Source organism: Manacus candei, unplaced genomic scaffold (assembly GCF_025592945.1).
Source record: "Manacus candei isolate 608988 ecotype Guabito, Panama unplaced genomic scaffold, ASM2559294v1 h1tg000084l, whole genome shotgun sequence".
Taxonomy (NCBI): domain Eukaryota; kingdom Metazoa; phylum Chordata; class Aves; order Passeriformes; family Pipridae; genus Manacus; species Manacus candei.
Window position 1 is genome coordinate 1,756,023 of NW_026138132.1, and position 27,471 is coordinate 1,783,493.

A 27,471-nucleotide genomic window follows, 5' to 3' on the forward strand; every position below is an offset into this window, starting at 1 on the left:
AGGAGAAGGAAAAAAAAAAAAAGAAAAAGAAAACCTCACACTGCTTCTTTCTTGTTTTTTGAGGTGAGACCTGGGGCGGGGGGTGGAGGTGGGGACGGGAATGTCTCTGTGCAGAAAGTGCACTGGAGGGTGTCTCTCCCTGACACAGTGTGTCCAGCCTTTCCCAAGGCTTTGCTCTCCCCGTGGGATGCTGGAGGTGCTGAGGATGCTGGAGGGGGCTGGAGGGGCTGCCCACTCCCCAAAGCACCCACCTGGCTGCAGAGGTGAGGGGTGTCAGCCCCCCACCCCACTGCCACCCCAATCCCATGGTCCTTGTGCTCCCAGCCGTGACAGAGGGGACCCATGAGCTGGACCGGGGGTGTCACTGGGGTGGCAGGGCCTGGTGTCCCCTGGGACGTGGGGAGCACCCAGAACAGCCCCTGTAGGGTGACTGCCCTTGCAAACCCAGGAACCCCGGGGGGGAGGGGGCCAACAGGGCAATTTTGGGTTGGGTAGCTGCTTCACAGAGGGGCACAGGGGCTGCATCCCCCCTGGGAATGTGGGAATGCTCCTTGGCCCTGTCCTGCAGGGCAGCAAGGCCAAGGGAGGCTCCTGCACACCTTCCATCCCTCATTGATTCCAATGGATGGTCCTGCACCCCCCATCCCTCACTGAATCCAGTGGAGAGTCCTACACACCCCCCATTCCTCACACAGTCCAAATGATGTTCCTGCACAGCCTCCATCCCTCCCTGAGCCCAAATGATGCTCCTGCACCCCCTCCATCTCTCCCTGAATCCCAAGGATGCTCCTGCACCCCCTCCATCCCTCCCTGAGCCCAAAGGATGCTCCTGCACCCTCTCCATCCCTCCCTGAGCCCAAAGGATGCTCCTGCACCCCCTCCATCCCTCCCTGAGCCCAAAGGATGCTCCCGCACCCCCTCCATCCCTCCCTGAGCCCAAAGGAAGCTCCCGCACCCCCTCCATCCCTCCCTGAGCCCCGAGGCCGCTCCCGCGCCCCCTCCATCCCCGGCTGGAGGCCGAGGGATGCTCCTGCACATCCTCCGCGCTCCATCCCGCCGGCTGCGGCGGGAGGCGGTCGCTGTGGCAACGTGCCGTGCGGCGCAGGGGAGGGGATGCTCGGCGCAGGGATGGCTCCCGGCGGACGGGCAGCGCTGCCTGCGGCGGGCCATGGGCTCCCCTGAAGGTAGGGCCGCGCTCCCCGTGCCCCCCACACTCCCCCCAGCACCCCCCCGGCATCCTCCTGCCTTAGGCCCGGCTTTGGAAGCTCCACCGGGACCGGGGGTGACCCAGCGGGAACGGGGACGGGGGGGGGCTCTGCGAGCCTGCCGGGGCTGGTTGGAGCGGGATAAGTGCGTTCCCAAACTCCTCCCTCCATCCCTGCGGGCACCTCGGGGTGCGGGGCTGGGGGCTGGGGGGTGCTGAGCCCCCCGCGGGTGCCACGGCGGGTTCAGGCGCCCGAGCGGCCCCGGGCGCAGGTGGAATCCGCCCGAGCAGCCGCTGCGATCGTCTTCATGCTTGAGAAACTGGGTTAGTGGTGGTGGTGGTGAGGGGGGGGGGGGGGGTGGAAGGCGGCCACGGCCTCGATTATTCATGGGCACGGCCCCCGGGGGGGCGGCTGGGGCCGGCGGAGCCCCCTCAGCGCGGGGGGCGCGGCGGCATCGCGGGCTGCTCGTGGATCGGCGAGCCGGGCTGGCCCTGGCGCCGAAGGACACGTGTGTGCATCCCCCCGGGGGTGTATCCCCCCCAGACCTTCACATCGGGGTGTGTATCCCCCCCCCCCGGGTGTGTATCCCCCCCAGATGTGCGTCCCTGGGTGTGTTCCTCCCTCCCAGGTATTTATTCATCCCTGGGTGTCCATCCCCCCCAGTGCATCCCCCTGGGTGTCCATCCCCCCCCAGTGCATCCCCCCGAGAGCGCATCCCCCCGGACGTGCTTCCAGGGGGTCCAGCAGCCCTTCCCTGAGCCAGGACAGGAACGGAGGCAGCAAACAGCGGGAGCAGAGCGCTGGGGAGAGGACCCAGAGAGGGAGCTGCTGTCAGCAGGCTGCTCTCTCCCACACAGAGCCGGGAATAGACGCTGGATCCCAGCGCTGCGGCACCAACGCAGCCCCGCCGCCCCCGGGGGGGTCCAGCCGTGGCACCGTTCCCGTGCCGGGTGCCTGCATCCTCAGCCAGGCCTGTTCCCAGCGGTTCCAGGGGGATGAGGGATGGTCACAACCTCCGTGCCCTGCCCCAGCCCAGCCCTGGGGGCTCATCCCAAGGACTCCCGGCATGTGGGGGGCTCAGGATGTGCGGGGAGGGGCATCAGCTCTCCCTGCCAGAGCCCAGGGTTTGATTTTGGCAGGTCCTCAGCGCCTCCCGGCCCTTCCTGGGCTCCGCTGGCCCCGCGGATGGAGATTCCTGCCGGATTTCCCTTCCCAGGGCAGCGGGGGGTGGGCGCCGCCCTCACAGCACCCCCCAAACCCAGCCTGGGCGTCGGGTTGGACGGCAGGTGCCCCCCACCACTCCCCCACACCCTGTCACAGCCCAGCAGGGTGCTCAGCTCCCCCGATCGGGGCTGGGGGTGCCCAAACCCCGGCGAGGGGCTGCGAGGGGGAGCAGGGGCTGCCGTGCCCGGTTGGCAGCGGGGGCTGCAGGGGTGGTGCCGGGGGTCCGGGCAGTTCCTGGCAGCGGGGCAGGCCGGGTTATCGCTGTTTTCCTCCCTCTTTGTGCCGGGGGAAGCGGGAGGAGCGGGAGCCAATAACTGCTTCGTCATGATGCCGGCTAATTCTCCCCTTGTTGGGAAAGGGACTGAGCCAGCAGCGAGCGAGGTGGGCAGAGGCGAGCGGCACCCACGCAACCCACCCGCCCACCCATCCGCGCGCTCCTCCACCCCTCCACGCAGCCTCCCACGCAACCCACCCCCGCCCACCCCGGCGCGGTTATCGGGCGGCGAGGGCGGCGGGGCTGGCGGTGGCAGATAGGCTCGTCCGCTCCTCCGCTCGCTCGCCCTCTCGCCCGCCCCGCCGTCACGCTCTCGGATGCGCCGCAGCCGCCGCAGCCCCGGTGGCCCCCACGCGCGATCGGGTGGCCGGGCGAGCGGAGCGGGCCGAGGGCGTCCCCCCGCAGCGCCCCGCGGCTGGAGGGATGCGGTGCCCTCCCCGCGCCTAGGTGAGTGAGGGAGTGAGTGAGGGCCGTGCGCTGCGGGGCTCGGGAGGGGGGGACGCGGACGCGGGTGGGGGATACGCGCGGCCCCGGGGGGGTGCGGGGGGGACGGTTCGCCGCGGCCGGTCTTTGCTTTCCCGTCTCCCGCCGCTCCCCCTTTGCCGGCTCTCCCGGGGGATTTGTGTGTGGGGGAGAGGGCTGAAAGGAACCCCATGTCTTGTCTCGTCCTCCCCTTTCCCCCCCTGCTCCCTGCCCTTGCGGGGGGCCGGGGGGATAGGGAGGGCGGTGACCCGGGGCGGGGACGTGGGGACAGGGGGTTCCATCGCCGACCCCTCGCCGACACCTCACCTGCTCCCCCCCACCCCCCGGGGCATCACAGTGCTCCACAACCCCCCCGGGACACCCCCTGCCCTCCTCCCCCGGGGACATTGCCATGGGCACCGCGTATCCCAAGGGAGGAGGCCGGGACAGCCCTGCCAGTTCCAGCCCTGCTTGCAGGGTGAGCTTGTGGGGTCTCAGCGCTGTTAAATGGGGGGTTACTCCCCATCCCACCCCCCACGTGAAGGGCTTTGATGATCCCTGGCCGTGGACAGGGAGTTTTGCCGTGGACACGGGATTTTGGAGCCTCCCCCACCACCACCAGCTTCTCCTGCCCCCCCCCCCCGGCAAAGCACCAAAGGGCCAAACTCCCACCATGGAGCATCGGGGGGCTACCTGGAGGGGGGAATTTGGGGTGCAAAACGCGCCTCCCCCTCTCAGTTCTTGGCCAGGAATGGAACCACCTCCACGGGGGGTTCAGCCCCCGGCTGTGGGCGTGCAGGGTGGGTGCTCAGGCAGCGCTAATTCCTGCCTCTCCCGGGAAAACCTGGGCCACCAGCTGCCACCTCGGCCCCGGGGACCCCCCGGCCACACCCCCGGTGTCCTGCCAGGTGGGCACCTCGCTGTGACAGCCCCATGCCCGGTATCGGGGTGCCCAGGGCCCCCCCACCCCGAGGTTCCCGGTGCTGGGCATCCCTGGGGGCTGTTCCTGGAGAGCTGGCAGAATTGGGGGGGGTCTTTGGGGCCGGGGGGCACCACCAGACCCCCGCGGGGAGCCCCGGAGGGCGCGGCCTCCGCACACACCCCCAGCGGGTCCCTCCGCGTGCGGGATGAGCAGGCTAATCCCACTCTGATCCCAGATTACGTGCCACGTGAGCCGCGGCCCAAAGCGGGCTGCGGCGTGGCCAGCGGGGCAGGGGGGCCGGGGCCGGACCCCCCCCAACCGGGAGCTTTGGGGTGAGGGCCGGGTATCCCCGCTCTAAACTTGTCTGAGGGCTCGGAGCCTCCCGGCAGCGCTGAGGGAGCGGGAGAGCGGGTGGGTTGGCCCAGATTCCTTGGAGGGGAGGAACCGAGGAGGTGGAAGTGCCTCCTCTCCGTCTCCATCCGCCCCGGGATGGGGTGGGCGGGTTGCTGCTCCCGCAACCCGGCGAACTGAGGCTCGGAGCATCCCCGTGCCCGCCGCAGGACGCACCTTCCATCCCGGGGGATGGAAAAAACCCCGCGGCCAGGCGCTGCCGGCTGGTGGCTTTTAAGGCCACCGGGGTCCCCGAGCGGGGTGCAGTGGCACGGAAGCGATGGGCCGGGCTGTCGATAGGCACGGGGTCGCTCCCGCCGCCGGGAGATGCCCCGGCGGGGATGGAAAAGGGAGAAACAGGACAAAGGAGGAACCGGACACCGGGTCGGGGACCCACGTGCTCCCGTGGTCGCGATCAAGTTGCCGGTGGGGCCCCACGTGCGGCGGTGCCTCGGTTTTTCCCCCGGTGGAGGATGCTCCGGGCCTCTCCCGGGCTGTGTTTGTTTGGGGTTTGTGTCGGGAGGAGGAGCAGGAGGAGGCCGGGGCTGGGCTGGGCTGGGCTGGGAAACACCGGACGCCGTTCCCAGGGCTGGCGGGAACCGTCTGTTCGGGGAACTTGTGACCCCGCGTGTCCCCCCCGCTTCCACCGCTGGCGGGGAGCCGGGGAGGCTGCGGGGACACCGGGGGGCTCCTGCCCCGCACCGCGGCAGGGGCGAGGAAGGGAGGATGAGGAGGAGGGCGAGGGGAGGAAGGCTGGGGGGGGTCCCTGCCCGCTCCCCCGCGGGCAGTGGGGGGGTTTCTCCCAGCCTGGCCCCTGGCCCAGGGCCGGGCACTGATGGCTTTGGCGGCTGCGAAAAGTCAAATCCGGATTTCCTCGGGGTGGGGAGGAGGGAACCGGCCTCTTCCCGCTGCAGCACAGCCCTCGCCACTGCCCCCCCAACCCGGGGACAGGAGATTGGGGGGGGACCAGCACCCCCACATCCCGGTGAGCCCCCTCCGGCGCGTGTCCTGTCTGTCTGTCCGTCCCTCCCTCCCTCCTCCACCACTCTTCCCGTGACTCCCTACCCAGCTCCTTTCCCTCCCCGCTCCGGCGACGCTCCCTGGGTACCCTCAGCATCGCCCTGGGAGGGGGGAACGGCGTGGCTCCCCCTCACCCTCCCCTCTTCCTCTCGCCCTCCTGGCCGGGAAAATCCCAAACACGCTTATCTCGGGAACACGCGGGGCACCTGCCAGCGGGCTTGCGGGGAGATTGGATGTTGCCATGGGGAGCGCGGCTGCCATCGGGGCGGTGGCTCCCTGCCTGCGCCAGATAAGATGTCCCCGCGTCCCCCAGCGCGGGGGGGGGGGGGGACGGACGGGACAGACACACACCGTGGCCGAGCTGGTTGTGCAGCCCTGGCACCCTTCGCCAGGTTTTTTTGGCATCTCTCCGCACCCCCCGGCTCGGGGTTGTTTTTCCTTCCCCTCCGGCGTCCGCATCCAGCCGTCCCCGCGCCCCCTCCCGCCGCTTCCTCCGCCGTCGCATCCATCTGCTCGCTGCCACCGCGGCCCCGCCGGTGTCCCAAACGCCCCCGGGGGTGTGACCGGAGGCCGGGGGGCTGCCCTGGCCCCGCCGCTGGAAAGTGTGAGCTCATGGATGTGCCCGGACAATGCCGCCTTGTGCCGCGCTCGGGGCCCATCCCGTCCCACCGGCCCCCGGCGCTGCCGACCCCCGGGGGGGGCTGGGAGGTGCTGGGGGTGGGGGTGAGAGGGTTAAAAGCCCTCTCCGGTGACGAATATGGGGGTCATTTGTGGTTGGGGGGGGAATGGAGCTGCCGGCAGGGCCTCCTCATGCTGGGCTGGACCCTCGTGCCGGCAGCGGGAGGATGCTCCCAGATTTCTCAGACCTGCTCCTTCTCCATCTCTGCATCCCACAAGGGGTGATTCGCCCGTCCTGGGGGCCGTGGGGCTGGGGGACAGCAGGGTTGGGGTCCCCAGAGGCGGTGACACCCCCCAGCCCACGCCCAGGGTTGGGGTTCAGGGCCGGAGGGTTCCAGCGCTGTTGTTGCCCGGCTCTCACGAGGCTTTTCCCAACTCCCTCCCCCCTCCGAGAGGAGAAGTTTTGAGGAGAATGGGGAATTTTCCCCTTTGTGTGCGCGGCATTGTGGGTGTAAAGCACAGGGAGGGCCGAGGCCCCGGGGGGCTGTGGGGGGCTGAGCACAGCACGCCCGTCCCGCTCCCGCTGGAGCCTTCTCGAGGCCGCCGGACAAAAGGGCGTCATTCCCGCTGCTCCCGCTTGCCAGCACCGTCAGCAGCCGCCAGGCAGCCGGCACGGGCAGGGGACACACGGCAGGGCACCGGGGTCCGCAGGGACAGCGGCGGCGATGAGGTGGAGCTCCACCTTCCTGTGAGTCACCGTCACCTCTCCCGTCTCCCTTGCAGAGGGAATATCCGAGCCCCAGCCCGGTGTCGGCGTCCAGAGGGATGTGGAGCCACAGAGGCAGCGGTGAGTGCCCCGTGCCTGTCCCCCCGGCCTGGGGGACAGTGGCACCCCCTGGGAAGCCTGTCCTGCTGCCAGCACAGCGATATTTGGCAGGGGGGGACGTACCAGCCTCCTGCCACCTTAGGGTTTGGTGTCTGGGGGGCTGCCCCATGGCAGGAGGGTGGTGGGATGTGGGCACCTAGCCCCTGACCAACATGGGGGTGCTCTGTGCCCACCCTGGCTGTGCCCCCAGCCCTCTGCTGTCCCCACAGGACCCTGTGACTGACACCACCTCTCCTGCCCACAGCTGAATGGAAAGACTACAGAAGGTAAGGGGGGGCCGTGGGCAGGGTCCTGGGGGATGTGGGCAGGGTGCTGGGGGTCCAGAAAGGGTGCTTGGGGTCCAGAAAGGATGCTGGGGGTCCAAGCAGGGGCTGGGGGCCCAAGCAGGGGCTGGGGGTGCAGGACAGGGTGCTGGGGATGCAAGCAGGGTGCTGGGGACATGCAGGCAGTGGCTGGTGGCCAAGGGCAGGGGCTGGTGGCCAAGGACATGTGGGAATGGGATGCCCTTAGCAGGGCTCTGCCTTCCTCCTCCTCCTCCTCCTCCTCCCAGCCCAGCCTGGCAGCACCATCTAGTGGCAGCGTGTCCTGGCCGAGGCACTGTCCCCTGTCCCCAGAGGAGCAAAGGAGACCCCAGTGCCCAGCCAGAAATCCCCAAGGAATCTTTATCCCGGGGCACTGAGGTCCATGGGCACCATGGCTGGCCCCCCTGCCACGCCCCGGGTTCCCAAACACAACCCTGAGCCCCTTCCTGGCCTAAAATGTCTCCTTTTCCATCCAGCAGCCACTGACCTCCCCTGGGAGCGTCTGTTCTTCCCGTGGATCCAGCGTTCCTGGATCGCCCTCCAGCATCGTGGTAAGAAGCCATTCCCACCTTCCCACCACATCCCTCCACCCGTGGGGACAGGAATGCGCCTCCTCAAACCCCCTCCATCACCCTGGCAGGGCCATGTTCCCAAATATCCCCTTTCTGCTCTCCAAATGAAGGTGTTTTCCCTCCTTTCCAGGCCAAAATGGACAACGAGGTCCTGGGATACAAGGACCTGGCTGCCATCCCTAAGGACAAGGCGATCCTGGACATCGAGCGCCCCGACCTGATGATTTATGAACCCCATTTCACCTACTCGCTCATGGAGCACGTGGAGCTGCCCCGGAGCCGGGAGGTGAGGATGCCCCTGGGCCCCTGGCCCGTGTCCCCCGGGGTGTTTTTGGGGAAGGAGAAGGATCATGGGGTGGGGGGGGAGGGAATCCCAGCTGTGGGGCTGCCGGAATAAAGTGGAATAAAATGCTTCTTGCCTCCCTGCAGCGCTCCCTGTCTCCCAAATCCATCTCTCCCCCTCCGTCTCCGGAGGTGAGTAACGGCACCGCTTGGGGCTTGGGATGCAGGGGGCGGAATTCCGGGGGGGAGGAGGAGGAGGAGGAGGAAGGGGCGATGCTGAATTCTGGGGAGGGGAGGTCTGGCTGATCGCTGCTCCCCCCTGTTTGCCCGCAGGTCATCCGGGAGTGGCTGGAGAGCCGGCAGCCCCCCACCAGCACCCCCGTGCCCGCCTCGCGCCAGGGCGGCTCCTCCACCCGCAGCAGCGTCCAGCACTTCCACCGACCCGGTACGACCCCCTGGCACTGGGACCCCACCCACAGTGGGCCCCCCTGGCACTGCCAGACCCACCCTGGTGGTCCCTGCACACCCCTCGACCCCCCTTTCTCCTTCCAGAGACCGACACGACGGAGCTCAACATATACAAGAAGCCCCCGATCTACCGGCAGAAAGGTGAGTGTGGGTGTGTGTGTGGGGTCTGTCCCGTGGGATGGGGCGCCCCAAAAGGCACTGCCTCACCCCCCCCCTGCACCCCACAGACCACCATTCCAGCGCCCACCACGGGAAGCATCTCATCGAGGACCTGATCATCGAATCCTCCAAGTTCCCGGCGGCGCAGCCCCCCGACCCCAACCAGCCCGCCAAGATCGAGACCGACTACTGGCCGTGCCCCCCGTCCCTGGCCGTCGTGGGTAGGTGGGAATGGGGGGGGTTATCCCGCTCAGAGACCCCCGTGGGGTGCCGGGAAGGGCTCTGACACCCCCCTGTGCCCGCAGAGACGGAGTGGAGGAGGCGGATGGCCTCCAAGAGAGGGGAGGAGGAGGACGAGGACCTGACGGAGGAGATGAAGAACCTGCGGGAGCTCCAGAAGCAGGAGCTGAGCAAGGTGAGGGGCAGAGCGGGCGGGCGGCGCCTGGGGAGGGGCTGGGGGGGTGTTGATGTTGCTCCCAACGCGCTTTCCCCTCGTCCCCAGGTCACCTCCAACCTCGGGAAGCTGATCCTGAAGGAGGAGATGGAGAAATCTCTCCCGATCCGGAGAAAAACCCGCTCGCTGCCGGACCGGACGCCCTTCCACACGTGTACGTGGGGTGTTCATCCCGCAGCCCGGCCCTTCCCTGCCTCACCCGCCGGCTCTGGCTACCTGCACTCCTGCCTATACCTCCTGCACCCCTGCCCGTACCTCCTGCACCCCTGCCCGTACCTCCTGCACCCCTGCCCGTACTTCCTACACCCCTGCTCATACCTCCTGCACCCCTGTCCGTACCTCCTGCACCCCTGTCCGTACCTCCTGCACCCCTGCCTGTACCTCCTGCATCCCTGTCTGCATCCCTGCCTGCATCCCTGCCTGTATTTCACACATCCCTGCCTGCTCTTCAGCATCCCTGCCTGCACCCCTGCCCGTACTTCCCAATCCCTACCTGTACCCCTGCCAGCTCCTGCATCCCTGCCTGCATCCCTGCCTGTACCTCCCACATTCCCGTCTGCACCCCTGGCAGGTCCCACATCCCTACCCATGCTTCCTACATCCCTGCCTGTACCTCCCGCATCCCTGCCATCTCCCACGTCCCTGCCTGCCTCTCCCATGTTCCTGCCAGCTCCCACCTCCCTGCCTGCCCCCCTGACCGTCTCTCCTCTCTTCCAGCCCTGCACACGAGCTACAAGAGCTCCTCCCTGCCAGCCTCGGGCAGGAGCACCCTCACCCGGGTGAGTGGGCAGCAGCAGCGGCCCCCCCGCACTCCTGGGGTCATGCCCCACCCCGGACAGGCTCGGGGGGTGGCTCTGCTCTGACCCTGTCCCCTGTCCCCTGTCCCCTGTCCCCCTGCAGCTGCAGTCGGCAGAGTTCGGCTCGGCGGGGAGCGAGAAGGGCAGTCCAGGTGAGGATCAGCCCATGGAATGGGGCTGATTTTTGGGAAAGGGGGTGTGAGGGAGTCCCAGGGGGTGTGGGGGAGTCCCAGGAGATGGGGGGATGTCCCAAGGATGTGGAGATGTCCTGGAAATGTTGGGGTGTCCCAGGGGATGTGTAGATGTCTGGGGGGATGTGGGGATGTCTCGGAGTTGTGGGTGAGTCCCAGGGGATGGGGGCGTGTCCCAGGGATGTGGGGATGTCCTGGAGTTGTGGGGATGTCCCAGGGATGTGGGGATGTCCTGGAGTTGTGGGGATGTCCCAGGGATGTGGGGATGTCCCGGAGTTGTGGGGATGTCCCAGGGATGTGGGGATGTCCCAGAGTTGTGGGGGTTTCCCAGGGGATGTGGGGATGTCCGTGGGGATGTGGGGATGTCCTGGAGTTGCAGGGGCGTCCTGGGTGCCCCAAGGGATGTGGGAATGTCCCAGAGATTCATGGATGTCCTGGAGATAGGAGGGTGTTCCAGGGGATGTGTGGACATCCCAGACATGTGGGGTTGTCCTGGGGGAATTGGGATGTTCGGGTGGGATGTGGGGATGTCCCAAGGGATTGGGAGTGTGGGGCAAACCTGGGCTCAGCAGAGGCTGGAGAACAACCTCTGGGGGCTTCTCATCACCTGGGGGAGGGTGCTGGAGGGGTCACAAAGGGGATGCCCAGGGCTGAGCCCTGCTCCTCTGTGTTTGCCAGCCCTGCAGGTAAGAACTCACCTGGCTGCCAGGACGGAGACCCAGCGAGAGGGTGACGTATGATGGGATGGGGGGGGACACACCTGGGATACCTCTGGGACTGATCCCAGAGGGGACAGGGGCCAGCTGGAGGTGGGAGGGGGGCTGTGCCATGCCAGGCTGGAGACCACCACCTTGGCATTGGTTCAGGTGGGGGAGAGCAGCCCTTTGGGGAGGGGGGGCCGGGCTGACACCAGGTTTTACCCCCCCCAGAACGGCCAACGCGGGCGCATGGACAGAGGGAACTCCCTGCCCAGCATGTTGGAGCAGAAGGTGAGCGGGGCTGGGGGGGCCTTGGGGGGCTTGGACAGGGCTGGGAGGGGGCTGGGAGAGGGTCTTAGAGCCGTGTGTGCCCCCCTTTCCCCCCACAGATCTACCCCTATGAGATGCTGATGGTGACGAACCGAGGCCGCGTGAAGCTACCGCCCGGCGTGGACAGGACCAGGCTGGAGGTAGGGGCCGTGCCAGGGGGTTTTTTTGGGGGGTGGGGGTGCAACGGGGGGTCCCTGCACCCCATCACCATCCCCTCTGCCCCCACACAGAGACACCTGTCCCCCGAGGATTTCCTGAAGGTCTTTGAGATGCCCCCGGAGGAGTTCAGCAAACTGGCCCTCTGGAAGCGCAACGAGCTGAAGAAGAAAGCCTTCCTCTTCTGAGCCCCGCCCGGCCCCGAGCCCCGTCCGTGTCGCGCCGTGTACCCGCTTTAGGGCTCTCAGCCGGTTTTTAGGGCCCCTTTCCCACACCCCCAGACCTGCCCCACCCCTCCCGGCCTCGCTCCTCCCGTGGGAAATGGGCTTGGGGGGGCTCGAACCTGCCTGGCCACGGGGTGATGGGGCAGCCCCCGCCCTGGGGCAGGCACGGTTCAGCCAGGAGGGGTGGTTTGGGGGGGTCTCTGGGCTTTGTGCCCCCTTTTTTCCCCCCCTACACCTCTCCCGGGACCACTGGCAGGGGCAGTGCCCGGCTCTGCTCTCAGCCGGCCGGGAGCATGCTGGCTTCGGGGGGTGGGCACTGGATGGGGGGTTTCCCTCCTCCCTGGGGGTCTGCTGCCTTCAACCTCCACAACCTGGGTGCCCCTGTGCCCCCTGGGTGCCTCTGTGCCCCCTGGAGTGCCCCTCTCCCACCCTGAGACTTGGGAAGAGCCCGGGGGCCGACTCACTGCCAGACTGATGTTCTCCCGGGAAAAACCAGGCTGCCATCCCACCCTGCCCCGCTCCAGCCCCCCCCTCCCACTTTTGACACCCCCCCGGGTCCCTCCCGTGCCAGCTGCTGCAGCGAGGACCCCCAAGGACACTGCCAAACCCCCCTGGCACTGGGCAGGAGCGGGGCAGGGCTGGGAGGGGGGTGAGGGGGAGCATCTGGGATGAATTTGGGGAGGGGGGTCTCAGTGGGACCCTGGGGCAGCTCCTGGTGCATTTCCATGGGCAGATGTGCCCACGGGGGGGGATGCACTGGGAGAGGGGGTACAGGAGGGGAAGGGGGGATGCACTGGGGGCGTGCAGGGGGGCACTGGGGCGATGAACTGGGCAACGATGAACTGGGGCGCTGGATTGGAGCAGGGCACGGCTCGATGGGCACCGCGGCCACCGGGGGGCTGGGCAGGGCATTGTCCCTGTCCCCACCACCCCCCGTCCGGCCGCGCAGGCAGGGCTCGGCACCGGGCAGCACCTCCCCTCCTCACACCCCTCCCCTCTCCCCGCACACGTTTTGGGCAGGACCCCTCTCCCCCCGCACCCCCCTTTTTCCCCCCCACGCTCCCCGGTTTCTGTTTCCAGCCACTTTCCAGCCGCTAGACCTTGTTGGGATGTAAAGAATGTAATTTATCGGGAATTCACTGGCCCATACTTGCCTTTCACTGCTACAAACGACATATCTATAAATATATATATAAATATGGGTTGTTTTCGGACTGGACTACAGTGATTCACTTTCTCTGTTTTTTTTTTTTTTTTTGTTAGAGTTTATTTTATTTGCTGGTGTCGGAGAATCCGCGTGAGAGTGATTTTTTGCTTACAATTAAAGGTGAAATGGCTTTACCCGGCCCGGCTCCGCTGCTTTGCTTCCCCCCCCTCCCTCCTCCTTCCCAAAATCCCCCCAGACCCCCCGTTGTCCCCGAGCGCGGGTCCCTGCAGATGGCGATGGTGCTCCGAGGAGGATGCGGAGCCCTTCCCCGCCTTCCTCCCGCCCCGGCCGGGCTGTGCTGGGGGCCCTCAGGGCGTGTGCGAGCCGAGCCGGGCCGGGACAGCGCTGCCCCTGTCCCGGTCCCGATCCCAATCCCGGTCCCGATCCCAATCCCGCTCCCGCCGCGATGTGAGCGCTCCAGCACCATGTCCCGGCAGAGAGGTACGGGGGGGGGGGCACAAAGCGATGCGAGGCTGAGGAGGGGAGGGGTACAAACCTAAAAAAGGGGAGGGAAAGAGGGTAGAGGGTGCGGGGGGCGCTGCGTGGGGGTGCCCACGCGTGTGCGGCTGGGCGTGGGGGTACCCGGGGGGTGTGGAAGGGGAAAAGGGGTGCAAGAGAAGGTGGAGAGGGTGAAAAGGGGGCAGAGTGGGGATTTGGGGTGGTGGAAGGTGCGGGGGGCTGCGGGAGGGGTGCTGGGGGTGAAGGAGCAGGGACGGGGTGCCTCCCAGCACTGGGATGCCACGGCAGGGAGGGGGGTGCCAGGGCTTCTTCCAGCGCCCTCCCAGGGGCAGTTTTGGGGGGCGCAGTGGCCGTGGGGGAGCGTCCCCGCCCTGGAGCCGTGGCCTGGAGCCTCCCCACATGACGGGTCACGCCGCGGGCAGGAGAGCTCGGGGCGGCCTCCAACCTCCTCTGAGTCATCCCGCGCTGGGCCAGAGCCACCCCCGGGGTCCCCCCGAGCCGCTGCCACCGCCTCTGCACCCCGCAGCGCCCCAGTGCACGGATCAAAATCCACGTGGACGCAGGGCAGAGGTGCCAGCCCCGAATTCCAGCCCTCTCATCCCCCCGGGCTGCGGGCATCACCCAGGCATCGAGCGCTCCCACGGCATCCCTTGGGCAAGCCCTCTCCTTCCTCCCCCTCCTGGCCTTCCTCCTCCTCCTCCCCCGAGGATGAGGATGCGGATGCCATGAGGATGAGGATGCCACCGTGCCGGGACACGTCCCGTGGGAGAGCAGGGAGCTTTGCTAGGAGACCACGCCGTGTTTTGGGGGGGGGGGAGGCGTTTTCCTCCCGCCCTGGAGACCGAGGCAGATGTTTTCCATCCCGGCTGCCTTTCCCTTGGCACGGCACAGGCAGCTGGCACGAGGCCACGGCTGAGGGCAGCCCCTGCCTGCCCTGCACTGGCCGTGGGCACGGCCGGGCATGGATTCCCTGCCCCACCGAGGGGGGAGCGCCGTGGGGGGGGTGGGGGGGCTGCAGGGAGGGCAAAGGGGTGAGTGGACAGAGATGTCATTGCCGAGGAATTCGGCCTGGGCGGAGGAGAAGAGAGAGGGAGGGAGGGGCAAAGCCAGGCACGCTGGGCAGGGGGGACAGTCTCCATGTCCCCCACGCTGCACGTGGGTCCCTTCAGGCAGCCCCTGCTCTCCCCCTCCCACTCCAGACTTTTCCTCCAGGGAGCTGGTCCCCCCCCCTTCCCTTCCCTTCCCCAGTTTCCAGGGAAATCCAGATGTTTGGGCCCAGCTCCGGCATTGCTCAGCCTCACTGCACTGCCAGATGTTTCCTCTCCCCCCGGGCAGGGTGTGTGCTCCCAAACTGGGGACACTGGGAGGGGAAGGGGGTCCCCCTGTGCCAGCACCTCGCAGGGGGCTTCACCCGTGGCCCCTGTAACACACATGGGACTGGTGGGCTCCTTCCCCCACCTGCCCTCGCCTCCCCTGGGGGCTGGCACCTTCTTTGGGGTGCACTGCATCCCTGCTAGCCTGGAGAAATATGGGATTTAGGGATATGGGATGTCGGGGTCACCTGGGGCACTGCAGGGGGTCACTGGGCAGTGTCCTGGCCGGCGGTGGTTTCGCTGGGATTGTCCCTGTTCCAGCTGGGAAATGTCAGGGGGACTCGAGGAGGGGCAGACCCTGTGCCAGGAGGTGGTGGGTTCCAGCAGCGGGTCTGGAACGTTTGATCCCAGCTGGGAGCAGGGAGCAGAGCCCGGAGCAGGGCCCTGCAAACCACTTCCAGCTGCTCGGCAGGACGGAGCCCGAGGGGAGCCAGGCACTGACCCCGGGGCAGCTCAGGGGGCATCTGCCCCTTCCTGTGTGAAGGTGCCCAGGGTGAGGGGGTTCTGTGGGAGTGGGGCTGGGGGTGTTCCTGCATGTCCTGCCCTGCCATGTGCTCCCTCAGTGCAGGAAACACCTGCACGGAGCCCAGACCCCGAGCTGCCACCCTTGGGGGACAGAGGGGCCCTCTCCCTGTGCCCACAGCCCCCCATGTCTCCCCCGCCTCGGGGGGCCGTGGGGTGGACACAGTACTGTCCATCCCACTGCACAGGCTGCAGGATTCCCATCTTCCCCGGCACAAAGCAGCTCCTTGTCCCGCTCCATCCCTCCTTCCTGGCACGGCAGAGGTGGGGTCCCTGGTGGGTGCTGAGCCCTGACCCTGCTCCCTGCCCTCGGAGCAGGCAGTGGGGGAATGCTCAGCATTTCAGCCTTCATCAGCTGCTCCCACGTGCCAGGCCTCCTCCTCCTCCTCCTCCTCTTCCTCCTCCTCATCCTCTTCCTCCTCCTCCTCCGTGTGCCCAACGCAGCCCCCAGGCCGTGGCTCCCCCTCGCCCAGCCGGGAACAAACCGGCTCTGTGAGGGCACACAGAGGAGCCTTCATCCCCGCGGGTCCCCAGCCCCCCTCCTCATCCTCCCCCGTGCCCCTGGGGCTGTCAATAGTGGGATTGTGCAGGGCAGGGGCAGGTGCTGGAGCGGGGGCACGACCAGTGGGATGGGGCACGTCACCCCCCTGGCATCGAGGAGCCCCTGCCCGCCCTCCTCTGGTGGCTGCGGTGGCACTTCCCTGCCCCTCGCAGACCTGGACAAGCTGCTGTCGGACCTGCGGTCCTTCCTGCTCATCCTGGACCGGGAGAGCCTCAGCGCCGCGGCTCGGGCCAAGAAAAAGTCGGTGTCCGACCTCCTGTCCCGGCTGCAGAGCCCCCCGTGTGAGTGCGGGGCCGGAGGGCGGGGGGAAGCCCCCGGTGGGTGCCCGGTGGGCAGCGGGAAGGGCGCAGGGGCGGGACTGTGACCGGGCGCTCCCCCCGCAGCAGAGGATGCAGAGTACATGATCATGCGCTGCCTCTCGCCCTCCCCGGGGACCCCGCAGGGCCGGACCGGCCCGGGTGAGTCCCACGCTCCGACCCACCCTCCCTCTCCTCCGCGCACGGCTGGGGGTGCCCGACCCCTCTCCGCCCCACAACGCCGCTGCCAGTCCCGCTTTTCCCCCAGGCTCCAGGACGGCGGATGCAGCGGGAGGGAGAGGCTGCGAGTGCCGCCCGGCCAGCGCCCCCAGCCTGCACGGAGGGGTAAGGGGGGCACTGGAGGGCGATGGAGGGGCTGCGGGGGGCTCTGGCAGCGGCACAAGCGATGGCAGAGGGGCACCGGTGGCCACCCCTGCACTGAAACCTCACTCAGGCGGGGGAGGGAAGGTCTCCGTGGTCCCACCCGCTTCAGGTGCCTCGGGGGGGGGCAGCACCTTTGGAGCACCCCTTCTCCCCCCAGAACAAGGTGCTGGGGGGTGTCTCACCGTCCCCACCGGCCGACGACTCGTACGAAGACGCGGAACCCCAGAGCGGATGCTCCGGTGAGGACCCCCCCGCGCCCCCCGCCCAGCCCCGGCGTGCGCCCACCCCCCTGACCCCGCCCCGGCCCGCAGGCGGGGCCGACACCGACAGCAGCCACTACGAGTCGTACGAGGAGGAGGAGGAGGGTGTGACGGACCGTGCCCACTACCTGAGGTGGCCGCTGGGCACCAGCCCCGAGGCCGAGCCCCCCGGGCGCCCCGAGGCCCAGCTCTGCGGCTTCCTCTGGAGGAAACGCTGGCTGGGACAGTGGGCGAAGCAGCTCTTCATCGTCAGGGAGCACGTGCTGCTGGTGAGGGGCTGGGGGAGGAGGAGGAGGGGTGGGGGGGTGGGTGGGCGGATGGAGGGATTGTGGTTGGATGGATGGATGGATGGATGGAGGGATAGCTGGATGGATGGGTGGTGGATGGAGGGGTGGGTGGGTGGGTGGATGGGTGGATGGATGAAGGGATGGATAGGTGGATGGATGGGTGGATGGAGGGGTGGATGGGTGGGTGGATGAAGGGATGGAGGGATGGATGGATGGATGGATGGTGGATGGGTGGATGGATGGAGGGATGGAGGGGTGGATGGATGGATGAATGGATAAATGGATGGATGGGTGAATAGGTGGATGGATGGGTGGATGGATGGCTGGATGGCTGGATGGATGAACAGATGGATGAGTGGATGGGTGGATGGATGGATGGATGGATAAATAGATGGATGGCTGAATAGATGGATGAGTGGATGAGTGGATGGATGGATGGCTGGCTGGATGGAGGTTGGGAGCAGGTCCCCACGCCCTGCTGACCCCCCGTGCCCCCGCAGTGCTTCAGGTGTGCCGCCGACCTGCAGCCGGTGCTGGAGCTGGACCTGCGGGGCTGCCGCGTCACCTACAAGGACAAGCGAGGCAAGAAGATGCCACACGCCCTGAAGGTGACAGGCACAGCAGGAGAGGTGCTGGTCATCGGCTTCCAGAGCCGGCAGCAGGCTGAGGACTGGAGGAAGGTTTGGAGGTGTTGCAGCCGGGCAGGAGCGGGGTGGGCAGGGAGAAACGGGGGCACAGCCCTGCTGGAGTGCTCCCGGGGGGGCTGGGGGTGATCCTGTCTGCTCCCAGCTCCCTTCCCGGGGGCGTTGGAGCCCTGTTAGAGGGGGAGCAGGAGCCCGGGGTGCAGCGCTCCCCGTTTCCCTCGGCAGGTGATCGAGGAGGTCAGCAGCGATGCCCCCGGGGGGCTGGCAGCCCTCAGCGCCCCGGCATCCCCTTCCTCGAGGCTCAGCAGGGTGAGCTTGTCCAGGGAGAGCCGGGCACGGGAGAGGGCCAGGAGCACACCCGATTCCACATCCTGGTGGCCCTGCTGGGTGACACCAAGGAAGGGTTGGCTTGGGGAGGGAGTTGGGGTGTGGGGTGGGGTGTGAAACCCGCAGAGTCGGGGCTCTCTGCACCCCCATTCTCAGCCTGCCGGCCCCCAGCTCGGCAGGGAGGAAGAGGAGGAGGAACAGGATCGCTCCGGGCAGAGCCCTACCCACAGCCCACAGCCCGGCAAGGACACCAAAGGAGGTGGGGTGCGTGGGGAGGGGGCGAGGGGGGGGTCCTGCCCCCCTCACGGTGCCGCTGACGGGGGCTCCCGGCCCGCAGGGTTCCTGGCGGTGCGGCTGCGGGGCCGCTGGCAGCGGCTGTGGTGTGCCGTGCGCCAGGGAGCCCTGCGCATGTTCCCCGAGCCCGGCCCTGCCCAGCGCCCCGTCTGCGCCCTGCGCCTGGACGGCTGCGAGGTCTCCCCCGGGGCGGCCGCCGGGTCCCCCCAGAACCTGCGCATCCGCATCGCCCAGCGGGGCCGGGAGCTCGCCCTGCTGCAGGTGAGGGGCGGCCACGGTGCCCTCACGTCCCTCCTGCCAAGGAGGGGGGGGCACGCGCTGAGCCTGGAACCCCCTGCCCCACGCCAGGCCCGGTCAGATGAGGAGAGGGAAGCCTGGCTGAAGACCCTGCAGGCCAGGGGAGGAGGGGAGCCGGCGGGTGACGGACCCCACAGCAAGCCCCCCCGGCCTGGCGATGCCAGCAGCCGCCCTGCTGCCGGGTAAGGAGCTTCTGGACGAGGCAGGGCCACCCCCAGCCCTCCTGCTGCTCTGCGGGGTGTGGGAACTAACGGGCCCCCTCTCCTGCTCGCAGCGGGCTGATGCTGCGCCGTGTGCCCACCCCCAACACCTACATGGATGACCCCTTTGGGCACCCCCTGCCAGCCGAGGCCCCCAAGCACCTCTACTCCAACGCAGAGCGGCTGCAGCAGCTGGTAACCTGCTCATGCCACCCCCGGGGTGGGGGGACGGGCTCCCACCATCCTCTTGCCTGTGGGATTCTCCCAATATTTCCTTCCACAGCAGCAGAGTTTGGACCGGGCGGTGCAAGGGCAGCGCAGGAGACCCGTGTCTGCACTGCCCACCTGTGCCAGCAGCAATGCCCTGGGCAGTGCCCGGCCCTCGCAGGCAGGTGAGAGGGGCTGGGTGCTCCTCCCAAGAGTGCAGCAGGGTCCTCCCTTGCACCCCAATCCTGGGGGCTGGGGTGAGGGCTGTGGTGCCCATGAACGTGGTGTTGTGCCATGATTTCCCAGTCCTTAATCCTGTGCATCCTTCCCCTGCCTTTCCTCCCCAGCATCCTTCTTTCATTCCTCCCCAGCATCACTTCCCTGCTCTTCCTTCCCAGAATCCTGCCTCTTCCCATCCTCCCCAGCATCCCTCCTCTTCTCTTCCTCCCCAGCATCCTTTCCCTGGCCTTCCTCACCAGAATCCTCCCCCTTCCCATCCTCCTGAGCATCCTTCCTCTTCCTTTCCTCCCCAGCACCCCCACCAGCACCCCGGAGCAGAGCTCCCAGCCCACAGCAGGCAAAGGAGAACCCCAACCTCCAGAGCAGGGATCTTTCCCAATCTCAGCGCACCCTGACACTGCCCGAGAGGAAAGGGACTCGGGATGGGCTGGACATCCTCATTGGTAGGGTCACAGAGGGGCTCTGCCCTGCTGCCAGGGGCTGCCTGGTCCTCGCTGGAGCAACTGGCAGGGTCAAGGCGTGCCCGGGCTTGGCAGTGCTCCCGCTGTCCTTGCAGGGAAGAGAGCCTTTCCCAAGCTGGAGGAGAAGGTGGGACAGCTGGAGAGGGCCTGCCGTGTGAAGGGCAGGCTGAAAGCCGGCTCTGAGATGAACCTCCTGGCCATCGGGAAGTCACTGAAGGGCCACATCGCTGCCACCGCCAGCTCGGCCGGCTCCGAGGTGGGGGACACGGGATGCAGGGAGAGCAAAGGGTTTGGGGGGCTGCCCTCACCCTCTCCCCGCTGTTTTTCCCCCAGGGATCATTCCTCAGGCCACTGCTGAAACGCACCACGTCGGCGAGGAGCGCCCTGAAACCGCCCCCGTCACCCGTCATCGTGGAGAAGGGGAACGTGAGGCAGAAGAGGAAGGTACCCCCGGGGATCCAGGCGGGGTGGGAAGGGCTCAGGTGATCCCAGGGCACGGGGAGACGGGGGATTGACCGTTCCTGGGCCGCCCTCCAGGAGTGGGAGATGAGGTCTGCGATGTGACCCCGCCCGCCTGCAGACGGAGCTGCCGGAGCGGGAGTGTCCCGGCTGCGCGTGGATCGTGCAGGACCGGCCTGGATTCAGCCTGGAATCTGACTTTTATCCGTCCAGTATCAACGCTACCACTACGCACATCTATTTTTTATATATAGATATATAGATATATACATATCAAGCTCTCCCTCGGTGGGTTTCCAGCCTCTCCCCGCTGCGTTCCCGCCCGTCCCAGCACCTCGTTTTCGGGGTACAGAATTCCCAGGTACAACTTCCTGAGCTGCTGGCTCTGCCCCCACTGTGGGTCCAGTGCAAACTGTGCCTTGGCAGCGCCCCAGCCCCCCCAGGACCCCCATTTGTAGGGATGGGTACGGATCCACCCCGGATCGAGCAGCTGGCGGGGCACACACACAGTTCAGGGGCATCCAGTTCTCCATTCCCTGGAGCTGGCAGGACCCAGGCTGGGCCCTGGGTGGTTTTCCAACAGCTGTGCTCCTCAGGGCTTGGTTTTCGTTGGAGAAATGTGGTTTTTTTGTTTGGTTTTTTTTGGTTTTTTTTTTTTTTAAGGACTAAAAAAAAAAAAAATATGTCGTGAAACATGCGTTGTGCTGTGTGAAAGGGAGAGCTGGGGAAGGGGGATGTCCTTGTCCTTGTCCTTATCCTGGTGCGTTATGAGGGGTATCCCCACCCCAGTGCACGGAGGGCTGTCCTTGTCTATCCCTATCCCAGTGCAAGGTGTGTGTGAGGTCCTTCCCTATCCCAGTGCGAGGTGTACACGGGGTTTATCCCTGTCCCTGTGCGAGGTGTGTGTGGGGTCCATCCCTATCCCTATGCGAGGTGTGTGTGGGTTCCATCCCCATCCCAGAGCCCCGGGTCCGTCCCCCGCCGCGAGCTGCCCCGCGGGGCAGTTCCAGGGCTATGACACCTCCCCAACCCCAACCCCTCCTCTCCCCACCCTCCTCCAGTCCCGCCCCCTCCCCGTGTCCCCAATCCCGCCCCGATCCCGCCCATCCCGCCGGGAGCCGGAGCGGAGCCGCCGGGGGAGGGAGCGGGGCGGGGCCGGGAGTGGGGTTGGGGTTGGGGTCGGGGTCGGGACCGGTCCCGGGGGTTCCAGCCATGCTGAGCCGTCTGGGAGCGCTGCTGCAGCAGGCGGTGGAGACGGTGAGGGGGACCCGGGGGGGACCGGGAATGGGAACGGGACCGGGGGGGGGGGTTGTTCCGTGCGCCCCTGACCCCGGCCCCGGTGTGTGCAGCGGGAGCCCAGCGTGGACCTGCTGGAAGCCTTCACCGAGCACTGGAAGGGCATCACCGGCTACTACCTGGAGGCCACAGGTGAGGGGGGTGCGGGGACAGGGTCGCCGTGCCCCTATATGGGGTCACTGTGCCCCGGGTTGGGGTCACTGTACCCCAGGTTGGGGTCACTGTGCCTCGGGTTGGGGTCTGTGTGGTGTAGGAGTCAACTCCCTGTGATGTGGGAACAGGGGTCTCGTGTTCCGGGAGAGGGTCCCTGTGCCCTAAAATAGGGTCCTGTGCCCTGGGAATAAGGTGCCTGTGCCCTGGGAGGGGACCCCGTTCCCTGGGAAAGGACCCCATGTCTTAGGACAGGACTGTGTGTCCTGGGAGAGGGTCTCTGCGCCCTAAAATAGGGTCCTTGGCCTGAGAATAAGGTGCCCGGGGAGGGGGTCCCTGTGCCCTGGGACAGCACCCCGTGTCCTGGGACGGATCCCTGTGCCCTGGGACGGGACCCCGGTGCCCCGTGGCAGACCTGGCACGCGGGGCTTTGGCGTGGGACGCCCGTTCCCGTTCCCCGGAAGGATTTCTCCACGCGGGGAGCTCTGCCCTGCCCGGCCCCAACCCCCGGCGCCCCAGCGGGGTCAGCACGGGGGGGTTCGGGTGGGTGCGGACACTCCCGGGAGCGCCGGACAGGCTGGGACACGTCCCCGCCGGGAACACGCCGCTCCCCGGGAGCGCTACAGCGGGGCCTGCAGAGGCTCCAGCCCCGATTCCCAGCGGGATCTCGGCCCTTCCCGCTGTGCCGGGGCGGGGGGGGTCTCCAGGGCTGGCAGTGCCCACCGGGAGAACGGGCAGCGGGATGTCCGGCACCTTCCTAGGCCGGGAGCGGAAGGAGCAGCTGCCGGCTCTCCATCCTCACATTGCCATCTAGCGTCATTCCCAGCCCGGGAGGAGCGGGATTCCGGGCCGGCAAAGGATCGGGGGGAGCCGCTGGAGAGCGTCCCAGCCGGGCATCGCTCCCTTCGCCGCGTGCCCTGGGAGCGGGGCGGGGGGCACACGCCGCAGCCCCCCATCCCTGTGTCCACAGACGAGAGCATCCCGGCCAGGCAGACGGACATTCCCTGGCGCCTCAAGCAGATGTTGGATATCCTGGTGTACGAGGAGAAGCAGCAGCCGGCGGGGGAGACGGGGCCGTGCCTGGAGTACCTGCTCCAGCACAAGCTCCTGGAGACACTGGGCACGCTGGGAAAGGCCGAGGTGGGTGTCCCAGCGCCGGGAAAACGGCTCCAGGGGGAAGGAGCCCCCCCCCCCAGAGCTGGAGTACTTGCAGTCTTTTCCAGCTCCTTGATGTGGTGCCACTCAGTAATTTTGATTTTTGAGCGTTTTTGCTGGAAGCGGGACTTTGTGAAGCGTGAGACGGTCAGGGGGCTTGGCTTTTTGGGGGGGAAACTTGGCTTTTTTCAGAGGGTTTTGGATTCCCCAATTTAAGATCCTCATTGGGATCCTTTCTGGGGCTCCTCTGAATGGCTCTTGCACCCCATCTCATCCCCGTGTGTGCAGAAAGAGGTGGCACATCACTGCTTGGCTTTGTGGGATGAGGAGGGTTTGGAAAAGTAAATATTGCCCAAATATCATGGCTCTGCTACTCCTTTATTGCTAATAATAATGAGGCCCCTATAAATAGATTTTTATTCAGGTGTAAGTGTGGTGTGGGCTGTGGAAACGTGCTGGCCTTTCTGTGCCTGTGAGGATTTGGGGTTTTGGGGTGCTGGAGTTTAACTCCCCATCGCTGGGAAAAGGGGAAATAATCCCCCAATGATCTTTCAGTGCAGAGGACTGAGTTAAACCCCTGATTGTTAAAGGGAGCCCGGGGCAGGTGGGATGTGCTGGGGGGGGTCCATGCATTGTTTTGGGGCACCCCCCTGGGTGAGCCAGCGGGTGATTTGGGGCAGTTACAGGGAAATCAGGTAACTGGGCTCTGTCTGATTCCTCCCCACGTCTCATTCCCAGTATCCCCCCGGGATGAGGCAGCAGGTCCTGCTATTCTTCAGCCGGGTGCTGGGGCAGGTCCAGCACCCCCTCCTGCACTACCTCAACGTGCACAGGCCGGTGCAGGTGAGGTCCCATCCCTGGGCTGGCTGCATCCCTGCCAACCCCCCCCCGGGAAGCGGTGCCCATGGAGAGGGGGTGGGAGAGCCCCCAGAATTCCCGCATCCCTCTCTCCCTGCCTCCCCAGAAGCTGCTCCAGCTCAGCAGCGGCCGCCTGGGCTCGGGCACGGAGAAGGAGGAGGTGCAGTTCGCTGCTGTCCTCTGCTCCAAGATCCAGCAGGATCCCAGCCTGCTGCCATATATCCTGGAGGTGAGCAGCCCCCCCCCAGTGCAGGTGGGACAATTTGGGGTCCCCTTTTTGCAGCTGCAAAGCTTGGGGTGAGGAGAAGGAGGAGGAGGAAGATGGTGGCTCCTCCGCTGCTCCTCTTCCTCTCCAGGGAAAGAGCGTCCTGAACGGGAGGAGAGCCCAGGAGCTGCCGGACAGCCCCAGGGAGGAGGGTGTGGAGCATCCCCCGGGCACCACTGCCAGCTGCCCCCCGGCCCAGCCCTGCCCACCACAGAGGGACAGCAACCTCGTCACCGCCCTGGTGGGGCTGTGCAGGAGCAAGGTACGGGCAAACAGGGGGTGGCAGGAGGGGATGGTGGGCACTGCCAGCCATGTGACAACCCCTCTCTCCTCCTCCTCTTCCTCGCAGAAGAGCCGTGTGGCGCTGAAGGCTCGGGAGAACCTGCTGGTGCTGGCAGGGCTGGCCCAGGAGGCGGCTGCTGCCTGCCTGGTGAGGAGCAGTGCCCTGTGCCCGCTGCTCACGGGGCACCTCTGCGAGCTGTACAGCGCCGTGCCCCCCGGCACCGACCCCGCCGACGTCCTGGCCATGGACAGGCCCAGCTGGAGGTGAGGGGGGCGCTGGGAAGGGGAGCTCAGGGGTCACCAGGGTTTTGTCACAGCCCCCCCTGTGTCCCCCATCCCGTGCAGGTCGCAGGGGGACGCTGCTGGTGATGGGGTTTTCCCGGGGAAGGAGAGCCTGGCTGCCTTCCTGTGCTGGCTGGACTACCTGGATGAGCTGGTGATGGGAGCCCACCCGGTGAGAATCACGGGATCACGGAGTCGGTCAGCTTGGGAAAGACCTCTGAGGTCACCGAGTCCAACCTGTGACATGCCACCACCTTGTCCCCCAGCCCAGGGGGACACGTCCAGTCGTTCCTTGGGCACCTCCAGGGGTGGGGACCCCACCCCCTCCCTGGGCAGCCCCTTCCAATGTCCAACCACCCTTTCTGTGAAGAACTTCTTCCTAATATCCGACCTAAACCTCCCCTGGCACAGCTCGAGGCTGTGCCCTCTCATCCTGGGGGGTTCCCAAGCCCAGCCTCTCCCTCTCCCCCAGCTCGTGGCCGACGCCATCACCGAGGCCGTGGAGGAGAAGTTTTTCCAGGGCGTCCTGCAGCCACAGCTCCTGCAGATGTGAGTGTCCGAGGCTGTTCCTCTATCCAGGACCCCCCCGGAGCCAGGAAACGAGGTCTCCTTTCCCCCTCTGGCAGGTCGGAGCTCGCCGTCCTGGGCGCCACGGCCGTGCTGGCGGGGACGGTGCGGCAGATCCGCGCCCCTGCCCTGCTCCAGCGCCTCGTGCTCTTCCTGCTGGGGCCGCACCGGCACCCCGAGACCCCCGGGGACGCCCCCCACGCCCTGCGAGCGCAGCTCATCGACCGCTGCGACCACCTCTCCGACGAGGTGAGCCCGTGTTTGGGGCGGGAGGACGGGGAGGGGGCGGCGCCGGGGGAGGGTCTCGGTCTCACCCCATCCCGCCCTGCCCAGATCAGCCTGGCCAGCCTGCGGCTCTTCGAGGAGCTCCTGAGGAAGCCCCACGAGCACGTGGCTCACAACCTGGTGCTGAGGAACCTGGAGGCCAGGGCGTACCTGCAGCGGCAGGAGCGCGGACCCCCCGAGGCGGACCCCGAGGAGGACGGGCTGTGAGAGAGGGGGGGGAGCTGGGGCAGGGTAAGGGAGGGGCAGCCCCTCAGTGCCCACCCCGCTGACACCTCTGGGTGATGTCACCACCCCGCAGGGAGCTGGAGGAGGATCCCTATTTCACCGACGGGTTCCCAGACACCGGCTTTGGGACAGCAAATAACCCTCCCCCGGGCTCAGCCCCGGCGGGGAAGGGGCAAGTGAGCGAGGTGGTCAGCAGGTAGGGCTTTGGAGGGGCTGCCCTGGCTCGAGGGGCGGGGGCTGTGTCCCCCTCCCCATGCCTCCCTCTCTCCCCTCTCTTCCAGCTTCCTCTGCCTGGTCCCGGAGGAGGCAAAGACCTCCTCGTGCATGGAGGAGGGCGGCTACGACACCTACGTGCACGATGCCCTGGGCATGGTGGGTGCCTGGGGGGCTTCCCAGGAGGATCCCCATCCCGCTGCTGGTGGTGGTCCCTGCTCCTGGGGGGGGTCCCTGCTCCTGGGGGGGGTCCCTGCTCCTGGGGAGGTCCCCATCCCATTGCTGGTGGTCCTTACTCTGTCTCCCACCTGCTGCCACCCCCCTGCCAGGTCCAGACGTGCCGTGCCACTGTGGCTCCGTGGGGGTGGCCCTCAGCCCCCCGACCCCTCGAGTGCTGCCACCCTGGAGGGGCGTTTTATGAAGGTCACTTCCTCAAGGTGCTGTTTGACAGGATGAGCCGGATCCTGGACCAGGTATGCCCTGGGTACACCTCAGTGCCCACCGGGCTCTGCCCTTCCCCTTGGCACTGCCCCTGTCTTGGCTGGGGGTTGTTTGAGCAGGGAGTGGTGCCGTGGCTTCATGTGGCTACTGCCAGCCCTGTGCCCCCCATAATGGGTAAAGTGGCCAAGAGCATCAGGAGTGCTCGGTGGGGATGGGCTCAGGACCCACATCAGGGGCTGGGGGATGTTGGTGGGGGGTGGCCAGCCCCGCCCCAGCTCCTGAGCATCCCCCTTTTTCCACCCCAGCCCTACAGCCTGAACCTGCAGGTGACCTCGGTGCTGTCCCACCTGGCCGCCTTCCCCCACCCCCACCTCCACGAGTACCTGCTGGACCCCTACCTCAGCCTGGCCCCCGGCTGCCGCTCGCTCTTCTCCGTCCTCGTCAGGGTAACGTGGCCCACCGTGCTGGGGGGGACACGGGGACACCCCCCCGACAACCCTAACCCTCTTTTCACCCCCCCCAGGTGATTGGGGACCTGATGCAGCGGCTCCAGCGGGTGCCCCAGGCCAGGGCCAAGCTGCTCCTGGTGCGCCGGCAGCTCCTGGGGCTGGTGCCCGGCGAGCAGTGAGTGCTGGGGGGGCACTGGGAGGGTGGGGGTGCCTTTTGGGGGGCAGGCTCTGTACCCCCAGGGAACCCCCCTCTTTGCTCCTCTGCCCCCAGGATGGATCACACGGTGCTCTTCAAGGGCGTGGTGGTGCTGGAGGAGTTCTGCAAGGAGCTGGCTGCCATCGCCCTGGTCAAGGGGCCGCCAGAGGGGCCACCCTGAGCCCCCCTTGACCCCCCCCAATTCGGCTGGGCTGCGGTGGCCACTGGGGGTGGCCAAACCCCACGCTCTGGTAGCCTCCAGTGGCCCTGTCCTGACTGCCAAGAGCCAGGAACGGCCGTGGTGTGCCAGGAAGGACCTCGCAGGAGGAAGAGGAGCCACCGAGTCCTTCCTCAGCACCTCGGGGGTGACGCCCCCTCCCCGTGCAGGATGTGGCCCCGCCGGGGGCGAGGCGACCGGTGCTGCGTGTCCTCCTGGGTGGTGGGTTCCTGCTCCCCCCAAACCTCCAGCAGGGATTTTTTGGGGGGGGGGGCAATAATGGGGTGTGTGGGGCAGTGCCCCCCCCCCATCAGCTGCGAGGACTTGCTCGTCCCCCCCAGTGCTGTGGCACAGGGGGGTGACGTGTGACGTGTGTGTGTGTTGGTGCTGGGCCCTGGCACAGCACCTGCCCCTGGGTGATGGGACTCTGCTCTAATAAAGCTGTGAGCTCAGCACCACACACGCTGTGGCCCTGCC

The 27,471-nt window shown here is 67.2% G+C and overlaps 3 protein-coding genes across 9 annotated transcripts; all 3 read left to right on the plus strand.

The window, feature by feature from the left end:
• The first annotated feature begins 1,066 nt into the window (after window positions 1-1,066).
• Window positions 1,067-12,975, plus strand: DMTN (dematin actin binding protein). Of its 6 annotated transcripts, XM_051811914.1 has the most exons (17): window positions 1,067-1,184; window positions 6,899-6,962; window positions 7,211-7,267; window positions 7,780-7,854; window positions 8,006-8,161; window positions 8,305-8,349; window positions 8,491-8,602; window positions 8,710-8,766; window positions 8,853-9,005; window positions 9,090-9,199; window positions 9,287-9,392; window positions 9,956-10,017; window positions 10,139-10,187; window positions 10,905-10,912; window positions 11,156-11,215; window positions 11,314-11,394; window positions 11,485-12,975. In XM_051811914.1, exons 3-17 carry the CDS (start codon window positions 7,250-7,252, stop codon window positions 11,596-11,598), a joined length of 1,206 nt encoding a protein of 401 aa, XP_051667874.1. In that variant the 5' UTR covers window positions 1,067-1,184; window positions 6,899-6,962; window positions 7,211-7,249; the 3' UTR covers window positions 11,599-12,975. The 6 variants fall into 6 exon arrangements, with proteins under 6 accessions (XP_051667874.1, XP_051667873.1, XP_051667872.1 ...); XM_051811913.1 differs by lacking the exons at window positions 11,156-11,215; window positions 11,314-11,394; window positions 11,485-12,975 and having other exon boundaries at window positions 7,783-7,854; window positions 10,905-11,009; XM_051811912.1 differs by lacking the exons at window positions 1,067-1,184; window positions 11,156-11,215; window positions 11,314-11,394; window positions 11,485-12,975 and adding an exon at window positions 2,949-3,150 and having other exon boundaries at window positions 7,192-7,267; window positions 10,905-11,007.
• Window positions 12,967-20,140, plus strand: LOC127482032 (actin filament-associated protein 1-like 2). Its single transcript, XM_051811963.1, has 15 exons — window positions 12,967-13,282; window positions 15,910-16,038; window positions 16,141-16,215; window positions 16,322-16,398; window positions 16,595-16,676; window positions 16,749-16,966; window positions 17,485-17,664; window positions 17,854-17,937; window positions 18,127-18,214; window positions 18,293-18,510; window positions 18,598-18,728; window positions 18,821-19,134; window positions 19,487-19,636; window positions 19,750-19,910; window positions 19,988-20,140. The coding sequence occupies exons 1-15, from the start codon at window positions 12,967-12,969 to the stop codon at window positions 20,138-20,140; spliced, it is 2,376 nt and encodes a 791-aa protein (XP_051667923.1).
• Window positions 20,141-20,226: 86 nt separating this feature from the next.
• FHIP2B (FHF complex subunit HOOK interacting protein 2B) lies at window positions 20,227-27,454 on the plus strand. 2 transcript variants are annotated; one of them, XM_051811817.1, is made up of 18 exons: window positions 20,227-21,012; window positions 21,047-21,370; window positions 21,463-21,541; window positions 22,530-22,699; window positions 23,453-23,557; window positions 23,679-23,801; window positions 23,929-24,099; window positions 24,187-24,383; window positions 24,465-24,573; window positions 24,874-24,950; window positions 25,028-25,217; window positions 25,302-25,456; window positions 25,552-25,674; window positions 25,760-25,850; window positions 26,021-26,164; window positions 26,438-26,578; window positions 26,656-26,756; window positions 26,853-27,454. In XM_051811817.1, exons 1-18 carry the CDS (start codon window positions 20,848-20,850, stop codon window positions 26,956-26,958), a joined length of 2,571 nt encoding a protein of 856 aa, XP_051667777.1. In that variant the 5' UTR covers window positions 20,227-20,847; the 3' UTR covers window positions 26,959-27,454. The 2 variants fall into 2 exon arrangements, with proteins under 2 accessions (XP_051667777.1, XP_051667776.1); XM_051811816.1 differs by having other exon boundaries at window positions 23,929-24,383.
• Window positions 27,455-27,471: the final 17 nt, after the last annotated feature.

Coding starts and splice junctions, on each gene's coding strand:
- DMTN (XM_051811914.1), top strand. Junction 9,006..9,089: donor CCCGTCCCTGGCCGTCGTGG/GTAGGTGGGAAT, acceptor CTGTGCCCGCAG/AGACGGAGTGGAGGAGGCGG. Junction 9,393..9,955: donor CCGGACGCCCTTCCACACGT/GTACGTGGGGTG, acceptor CCTCTCTTCCAG/CCCTGCACACGAGCTACAAG.
- LOC127482032 (XM_051811963.1), top strand. CDS start 12,967: ATGGCTTTACCCGGCCCGGCTCCGCTGCTTTGCTTCCCCCCCCTCCCT. Junction 16,399..16,594: donor CCCCCAGCCTGCACGGAGGG/GTAAGGGGGGCA, acceptor TTCTCCCCCCAG/AACAAGGTGCTGGGGGGTGT. Junction 19,135..19,486: donor GCAGTGCCCGGCCCTCGCAG/GCAGGTGAGAGG, acceptor TTTCCTCCCCAG/CACCCCCACCAGCACCCCGG.
- FHIP2B (XM_051811816.1), top strand. CDS start 20,848: ATGTCCTTGTCCTTGTCCTTATCCTGGTGCGTTATGAGGGGTATCCCC. Junction 24,951..25,027: donor CAGCCACAGCTCCTGCAGAT/GTGAGTGTCCGA, acceptor CCCCTCTGGCAG/GTCGGAGCTCGCCGTCCTGG. Junction 25,851..26,020: donor TGCACGATGCCCTGGGCATG/GTGGGTGCCTGG, acceptor CCCCCCTGCCAG/GTCCAGACGTGCCGTGCCAC.